General features: G+C 39.6%; 1 protein-coding gene across 1 annotated transcript; it reads left to right on the plus strand.

The window, feature by feature from the left end:
- Positions 1–435: 435 nt before the first annotated feature.
- On the plus strand, positions 436–4,882 carry LOC118339905 (ADP-ribosylation factor-like protein 4C). Its single transcript, XM_035677720.1, has one exon. It carries the CDS (start codon positions 877–879, stop codon positions 1,459–1,461), a length of 585 nt encoding a protein of 194 aa, XP_035533613.1. The 5' UTR covers positions 436–876; the 3' UTR covers positions 1,462–4,882.
- The last annotated feature ends 4,834 nt before the right edge of the window (positions 4,883–9,716 follow it).

A 9,716-nucleotide genomic window follows, 5' to 3' on the forward strand; every position in this document is an offset into this window, starting at 1 on the left:
GTAATATGTAAATATGTCATTGAAATATATGCAAAATGTTCAAAAACAGTTAAAAAAGTATTTCAAAATGACTTTTCTTTTCTTTTTCAGGCTCACGTTTACATCAATAAAACTGACATCATAAATGTATTTAGTTGCAGACATTTTTAACCACTAGTGTTTGCAGTTTTACATACATACAGTATCAGCAGCCAGTTCTCATATTTCACCACAAGGTGTCAGAGCTCAGACGGCTCAGTGCGCAGAGGAAACACTAAAGCCACAACATGGATGAAGACCGTTCACAATAAGATCCTCCTCAACCTCACTGGCGTTTACTACGGAGCTTTTTGAAAGAAAAGGCTTTTATTTTTAAGGCTACACTGCTTAACCGGAAGTTTTATTCTGTAATGTTCTGCCTTAGCTTGACGACTCTTTTCATGGCAACGTTTAGGGGCTGATCCACGCGTCACACACCATCACTTGTGTGTGTGTGTTACCACATGAAGGCAGGCGCTACGCACTTGGACACACACACAGATGCGGAGACATGATGTGACATTTGGCCACGCGTAATTTGCGCATTTGGACAGCGGAGCGCGCGGCAGATGCACCGCCGTGTGTGTGATGATTTGGCTGTTTTCGGACGCCTGATGCTGTTGGAGTGAGTCCAGGGATGTTGCGGCTTGTCTGGCTGCCGGAGTGCCTCCGCGCAACGAGGGGCTGCGCCCTCCACATCTGCTGAGCAGGAGAGTTTGCCGACCATATAATTGCGCTCTCACCGGGGGAATAACCCGCTATGGATCACTCCTGGGACATTTGAGTGTCTCCTGCGGTGATATCGCTCTCTGCTGGGACTGTGGGGGTGCATACTCTTCCTCCTTCCCAGCCTGCAAGATGGGGAATAGTTTCTCTAATTTGGGTGCCTTCCAGTCCTTGCACATAGTCATGCTCGGCTTGGACTCTGCGGGCAAAACCACCGTGCTGTACCGGCTGAAATTTAACGAGTTCGTCAACACGGTGCCCACCATCGGCTTCAACACGGAGAGGATCCGGCTGGGCGGCGCGGGGGCCTCCAGGGGCATCAGCTGTCACTTCTGGGACGTCGGGGGCCAGGAGAAGTTGCGGCCCCTGTGGAAGCCCTACAGCCGCTGCACGGACGGCATCGTGTACGTGGTGGACTCGGTGGACGCCGAGAGGCTGGAGGAGGCCCGGACCGAGCTGCACAAGATCACCCGGTTCGCGGAGAACCAGGGGACCCCGCTGCTGGTCATCGCCAACAAGCAGGACCTGCCCCGGGCGCTGGATGTCGGGGAGATCGAGAGGCAGCTCGCCCTGGCTGAGCTGAGCCCCTCCACCCCGTACCATGTCCAGCCGGCCTGCGCCATCATAGGAGAGGGGCTGGATGAGGGCATGGACAAGCTGTATGAGATGATAGTGAAGAGGAGGAAGTCACTGAAGCAGAAGAAGAAGAGGCAGTGATGGCAGTTTGTGTGCTGGATGATGAAAAGGAAACTATGATTGATACTAACTATATAAATATAACAGGATGGATCCAAGAGGGATTTTACAGTGATACATAGCAGATTCAAATTCCATGAAGCATAAATATCATTACTGATCACCACAGGAACATCCCAAGTCTCCATATATGACAGGAATATATTTATAGTGATGCTACATGAGCTGAAAAAATACCAATATTGTCACTTTAAAGTCATTAGGATCTAGAGGATTGGATGTTAAAGAGAGGCGTAACGAAGGGAAAGCTGCCTAAACTCAACATTTTTATTTGCAGAGCAACAACTAGATAATAATAATAATAATAAAAATGAATGACACAAACTCACAAAACAATTCTAATAATCTCAAATTTATTGGAAAGTTCTGTCATATTGATCAACAGTTGAACCCTCTGTACAGGCAGACAGTTCCTCTCCCTGTGAGTAAGTCCCTGATATTATTAGGACTGTTTCATTAGGGATGTCTACATTATAGCGGAGATGTTTTATAAAGTGGATACTGGCAGAGCTCCATGTTGCTGCTGTGTTGCACAGACTGTAGTAAATGTGATTATGGATGCACTGATGCGCAGTCTGCTGTTCAGAGCTGTGAGATGGTGTTACACCAAAGATGATTCCCCCGAGAAGACAAAACTCACTCTTCCATCCTCCGTTGGTTTGTTTTTTACAACCCTCCCAGCCACTTTGAGGTGTAAATGTAAATCTGAAATGATTGTCTGGAGTAAGAGACCACAACTTTGTTAAGGTTCTGGAGGGCAGTCAGTCTAAATGGTAAAAGTTCAGTTTACTAATAATCCCTCCACAGAGACAGAGATGTTGCAACAATTAACACAAATTTGATGAATCCCTGTGAATTCTGTGTGGCATTGCACAACTTTTCAACCAATCATTGGAGTTTCCTGCGCAGACGTCAACAAAACTCACTTCCTTGTTTCTTGTTGTGATGATGCAGACGTGTACGACATGCCTAAAAACATTGCAGTTTTTTTTAGAAAAGCTGCAGTGAAATCAGGTATTTTAGGCCGCAACAATCCCAAAAACAAGTGTGCCAAATCCTGGAGGGGATAATGTAATAAGGTCACTAAAGTTATAGGAATATTTTTCAGTATCCAACCTTTGTAGCATTGTGCCTCAAGCTGGAGGGATAAAAAGGGCTCAGTGTTTGTTGCTCGCAGGTAAAGACAATTGTGAGGTTGTTGTTTTTTAAATGTCTCATATGTTGCATGTGGCATCGATACTGCCTTTATGGAAACAAGCAAGAAATTAGTAAAATTGTTGTGGTTTAAGATCATAAACTTCCCCCATTGACCCCATGCTCATTTTGCACTTTGAGACATTTTCTGAGTGGCGTCTCAGTTATACCTCCTCCGGAAGCCATATTGGAAGTCTTGAGCTCAGTAGATGTCTGATTTTCACTCTTCACCTTGGATCGACAACAAACTTTTTCTGCTTTACATGGACATGTAGCTCTCCGTTTTAAGCCTGGGTGCAGCATTACCACCTTTCTTCCAAGAAAAGAAGCGAGTAGTTGCTGAATAGACACCATGTGTTAATTTATAGCTGCATAAACAGAATTTGCTAGAGCTACTTAAAACTTACAGATCTCCAGCTGCAGTGATTTGCTGCCAAATACGTACAGTGCGCACATTAACACTTTTCCAGTAGCCAGAAAAAAATGCTAGATTTGTTGCTAGTTTCCTCTTTTAGATACAGGGATCTCGAAACACAGATAAATGTAGCAATGGCTGTTTATGTTATTTGTGCACCATGCAGATTCCCACAAATATAGGTGTGAGATTAGTGGCTGCAAAGCATTAAAGACACTTAACTTTTTCTTTTTCATACACATTGTAGCAGCATTCAAACTAACTTTATTTTTAAAGGTCCAGAGTGTAACATTTATGTTTTCATAAGTGTATAATTACCTGAACATAAGAATTGTTGTGTTTTTGTCACCTTAGTTTCTGCAAGTCACTGTACACACACTTCCTTTGAACAACAGTCACATTTTATATTATATTTAATGACTACAAAAAAGGAAAGTTATCAAACAAATAAATGAAACTACCACCATATATTGCTAGAGACGATCCAATATAGTTTTTTTTCTTCCCGATACCGATATTGATGAACTAAACTTTGTGTATTGGCTGATACCTAAGTACCAATCCGATACATAAGTGTTAAAATATATATATATTATTATTATTTTTAGGAGCATGTACTACTAAGCCTGTATGATTGCTATCGTTGCTGTATGGCCTGGCTCAGGTTAAACCATTTGTCAGAATAAGTTAGTTCTTGACTTCACTAACCTGGGGGGAAAGAGTTTTTCTGAGCTAATAAGTTACGTTGTATCGGATCAGTGCATTATTGAAGGAATATCAGAACAACTATATACATTGCACTGTTACAACTTACAACAAAACAATATGTAGTCGTCAGTATAGAGTAATTTTGGGTACAAGACTCAATAAATCAGATCAGCATCCTTACAAGTTCTCCAAAATAAATAGTAGTTTCTGTGTCAGCTATTCCTCAGAGTTGTTGAGAAAGTGTTATGAATGCTTCCCACACGGAGTCGACCTGCTGGCAGTGACAGAAAGAGCAAAGTGTCTTCCTGTAACAATGATGTAGTGAAACAAACCGACGGGCTGGAACCTGTTAAGATGCTCCTTATTGAAGGATATGTAATTATAATTGTTTCCACTAGTTGAATGATAAACCAAAAATGTTCTGTTGGGAAGGTTTTCTAATCAAGTAATAATAAGTACCAAATCAGTTCCCATTCTTGACAATGTTCCACCCACATTGATTGACAGCTTACAGAATAGTTCATAAAAATTCACTGAAATTAGCATTTTGTCTAAACTAACAGAGGACTGTTGAATGTCTCACATGGACTGTTGTCTAATGCCACGTTCACGTCTAAACAGAAGTAGAAAGTTTGTCAATGTCTACAAAATCAAACTTTAAGGATTTTAAATTATAAGCTGCAGCATGTTCCTCATTTCAAAGCAGAGCTGATTGTGTTTTGAAAGTAATTTAATCATTTAATATCTTAGAATGTTACAAGAATCCCCACGTCGTACTCATAACAACCACCAGGGGGCAGACATGAAAGTTTTTTATTTTCTTTCCTCTTTTTGCAGCTCAAATATTATATTTCCGACATAAATACGACGTGAACGTGGCATCCTTTTTCCTGCAGTATTCAGTCAAGCTGTGTTCAACATTGCATGACAGCCACTACTTCAGACAATGTAAATTATACAGTATAGCGATACAGACAAGATACAGAAAGACCAAACAATGTATTACATGCCAAAATGGAAAAAAAGAAAAAAAGTATTTTTGGGATTAAACTCTTTGTAATTGAACTTGTGTGTTGTCTGGTTTCTAAAGCTTTAATCATGGTGAGAAATTCCCAGCAGCTCTGAGTTAAGTGCCAGTTACACAGTGTAGCTTTTTTGTTGTGAGTTACTATTAAATTATCTACTTTATTACTCATTATATAAAGAGTAAATTATTTATTGTGACTATAAACCAGCCTGCTGAAACGGCAACTCTGACTTGTTGCCTGACACCAAAAATTGTCTCAAGGTGGATTTTTAAAAAATAATATTATTTTTTTTTACCGATAACGGACTTTGACCTATTTGCTTCAAGAAATTCATAAGAAATTACTTCTACTTAATCTTTAAAAGGGGTTTATACTGTCTCATTGATATTAATAAACAGTTAATAATGCTTTATGGATCAGTTATAAGCCATTAGACCCATGAGAATTTATTGATAACCCATAATAAGTTTATATATAGTTTTAAGCTTATTAGTTGTCTTTTTAACCATTAATTAAATAGTTAGCCACAACTTTATAAAGGATGCCTCATTTGAAACTGGAATCATGGGATACCGAATAAATGTCCGAACACCTGCTTAGAAATCATAGAAAAAGCTGCTCCTTATCACTGCAGAACTTTACTGAGAATCATCACGTTTTTAAGTTTTCTTCAGTATCAGAGTAATGCAGTGGTAGTTGTCTGCACATCCATGGGTACAGAGCAAACACGAACTACTAACAGACAGTTTCGGTGCACTTTTTATTGTGCCAATTTGCCAAAGTGTAAAGAGATATAGGCTAACTAACCGGTAACATTATAGTTTAGTTTACATCCCCTGAAGCTTATTGAATCATGATTATGAAGCATATAGAAGTAAGACAAAGGATAATAATAGGAGTGTTTGGAGATAACCTCATTGCTGGAGCCCTTTAATATACTGATCATATATCCGTCTGATTGATTAATGCAGCCAATGACGTTGCGCACGTGCTGTAAGGGGGTTAATTGAACCAGATGTGCGACAGAAACTGCATTTCAACCGCGCGCTGCTGAATGGATTATCTTTTATTTCAGTCCGTTGTTTTAATGCTTCTATAATCTTAAATTAAAGCCACATTCATTCACCTATTCAGCACAACGAGACCCACAAGTTCATCTCACGGTAAGGAGATCATTTAATGTGCGCCTATAATCGATTGATCGATTGATTCCCCCAGTAACTAGTAGTCGAACTAATTACTAGTACATTTCAGGAATAATATTACAGTTACAATTGTGGAGGAAACTGGTTCGGAAGATGGAAATATTTCATTACTTTGTACAAAGATAACTGGATTTTAATCATCATAAGTCTGAATTTTGAAGCGAATGGGGACAGTTACCAAATGAGTGAGAGTAGCAGAAAAGTAATATAACTAGTAATGTAACTAATTCCTGTTGGCAGGTAGTAAAAAGTAATGATTTTACTTTTGAAAAGAGTAATACATTAAATAAAGTAAATAAAGTAACTAGCCTAACACTGCCTATAATAAAGTCCAGCGCATATTCACTAATCTTGTGTTATTGTGACAGTTCAGCTTAGTTTTGTATCTCGTGAATATATTTAAGGAATAATGGAAGGAAAATTAGATAGTAGTTTTGTTCAGTAAATTAAACTCACTAAAATACTATTTCAGGGACAGAAAGTACATGTTTTCCTCTTTGTTTACTGGCCTCCGTCTAGTGCCAAATTTACCTTTCTGCTGTGTTTACAGCTAAACTGTCTCCCATCTTATTATTATGGTTTGTGTAACTCAAAGCCACTGTCATGTCAAAAGTGTAATCCCTGATGAGGAAAGTGTTACTTTCCTCCTGTTATTTATTGTTTGGCGTAATTGTACCATGTACTTTGTGCTTCTTAAATAAGACTTTTTATGTTATTTTATCTCTCCTCTGGGATTAAACTGTCTGGAAGTAAAAGTATGTTTACTATCAGACATATCTGGAGCTGGAGAACTCGGATTGTAGACAAAGAGGTCACAGGCACAGGAATCCGGTTTAAACATAAAGAAATATTTTTAACTTTGATTGGATCTCATTGGATTCAAGAAAAGAAGACACACATATGTGCTGCTGGCATAAATACTTAACCAAATATGGATTCATCCACGGCTGAAAATAGTCCCCAACAAATGCACCATTTCCTTTCTCTAGATACGCCCCCTGGACACCTCCACATCAGGTTTAAATAACATTTTAACATATGCGTTTGGAGAGTTCAGTTCTGAATAAGAGCTGTGGATTGTGAGCATTGAAACCCTTTTTTTATACCCTTTCTACTCCACAGCTACAATATTCATCCTCAGTGGAAAATGATTCTACATTTTCAAACCGCTGACGGAGCACAGAGGTTTCTGCTGTTTCTTTGTTTCTTTCCTCTCTGGGTTTCTGTGGGTGGCCGGGAATGGGATTTTATGTTTTATCTGAGTATTCTCCTGGATGATGATAATCCCTTACACTTCCAGCCTCACTGTCCAAAAAATGGAGGACTGTCAGGTTTCCGCTGAGCATGCAGAAGCTTTGAACACAAAGAGCAACGTTAACACACTTTAAAGTCGCTGTCAGATTGTCGGTGACACAAATGTTTTGTCTAATGTATTTATTCTGTATTGTATATGTATCTATATGTTTTCTTTTTTAACAGAATAAAAACGCGTCTGGGTCAGCACACAAACATTCTTCAGTTACATTATCTAATAATATTGTAAACATTATTAATAAAAAGGATTTATTGTTTACTGCAATGCCACTAATGACCACTAGATGCTTTATTAACATGAATATAAAACCCACAACTTGTCGCTCAAGACCCAAAGCAAACTGTCCTAATAATGATAAGTTCTAATTGTACCACATCAGATTTTAAAGGACCAGTGTGCAGGATTTAGTGACATGTAGGTGTAGTTGCAGATTACAACTCAGGCAAAAAATGCAATTATCCTTGTCTTGGTTTGTCTGTTCTGGGCTACTGTAGAAACATGGTGGACTCCGCAGAGGAGAACCCACTCGTCTTTAGATACACGGCTTTATAAATATTATATGATATCTTTATATCTAGATATCTGATTCTGATTCTGATATGATATTTCTGACAATGGATCCTCCTGAATGTTCCACACTGGACCTTTAACTACAGAACAACATCAGACCACTGTGTCATTAATTGTTGGGAAGCAAAAATCCATTAGAGACCAGTGTTTTGATCGAGGTCGTGTCCTCCTCCTGCTTCCAACGCGCTGCAGACAGAATCTGTTGTTGTTGCATAATCTCAGTTTACTGTTTAATGTTGGTAAAGGCAGTTTGTGTTGAGTCAACAGAGGCTTTAATCTCTGGCCTTCATGGCCTCTATAAAGTCATGACAACAAAACGTGGTCGAGACCTTTCTTTTTTTCTTTTCATTCGGCTAAGGTGCTGTGAAAAAACACTGATCTGATTATGATTAATCAGGCTGTTTTGGTGTACATAGCAGCGGCACTGGTCTCAGTCTCTAAGCTCTGGTCTTTCTTCACTGTGGTTTCTGTCCTTCCAATAAGTCCAGATAGTGAATAGCTCTAGTCTGGCCATCCCTCATATCTGTGCTTGTTTTTTTTTCTAAGCTACAACTACTACAACATCTACACTGTCCCTAAATCCAACATTAAACCTAAAACAAGGACCGGATGGACATTAGACACTTGCTTGTAAATGCTGAGAGAATTCATGCAGCACTCAGATCGACTCTGGCTGATCATCATGTGAAAAATGGATCAGTCGCACTATGGAAATTAACTCTTCTTATTAAAATGCAAATTCCACCGACGTGCTGCTACGCTCAGTGTGTAGTGTGTTCAGGGGTTTGCAGCTCTGCGCGCCGGTTCACGCAGAGGCTAATCCGGCTGTGTTTCCTCCTGCCTGCAGTGTGTTGGGGTGAACCGAGAGTCACCACTGACGTCACGGCCGAGGCTTCATTTGAAACACGGCTCATTTTCATTTTAATTACAGGCTGGGAGGCTGGGAAAGAGGGAGGCAGAGAGAGAAACTGGAGCCATCAACAAGTAATTTAAAGGTCCAGTGTGTAACATTTAGGAGGATCAGAAATCAGGTGTTTACATTAGTGTGTAATCACCTGACTATAGGAATTGTTGTGTCTTAGTTACCTTAGAATGAGCTGTTTTTATCTACAGACACTGGAGGTCGCCTACTGTTTCTACAGAGTTAACTTCTCCCACAACCTCACAGCCCGCTCACATTCCCAGGTCATCAAATACAGATGCAACTAAATCCTACAAACTAATCCTTTAATGCTATAATTAATATAATTTCCTCATTAAAATGTCTATAAACACTAGAGCTGTGTTCTATATGTAGTTGAGTTGAGTTCTTGCGTCATTTCCAACAATGTAAAAAAAAAAAGGTAACGTTGCGTTTCAGTGGTCGCCTGTCAGTGGCGTCATATCCCCTTTGTGCCTGCTTCAGCGTTGTGGTTGTCTGCCAGAAGCTGTCACACACTGACTGTTTACCATCCATTGTTTAGATCGTTTTATTGATTCTTTATTGACAGGGAGTTACTGCAGCATGTTAGAGTAAAAGTAATAACGGGAAAAGAAAAATATATTACCAACAAAAATAGATAAAATCTAACCATAACATTAAAACACTACAATAACATTGGACATGATATGGACGCGTGTAGTTGCAGTATGATAAATTCTGTGATTTGCTGCTTCAGACACAGAAACAGCAGCTGTAGGTCGAAGCCTTGTGAGATGTGTCTGTGTGGCAGCGAAGCTCTGATTCTGTCTTTGCTTCTGTCAAAGCCAATTATCTCATATGTAACACACACACACACACA

This window comes from Morone saxatilis, unplaced genomic scaffold (genome assembly GCF_004916995.1).
Source record: "Morone saxatilis isolate NCDOM2014 unplaced genomic scaffold, NCSU_SB_2.0 Contig6, whole genome shotgun sequence".
NCBI lineage: Eukaryota > Metazoa > Chordata > Actinopteri > Moronidae > Morone > Morone saxatilis.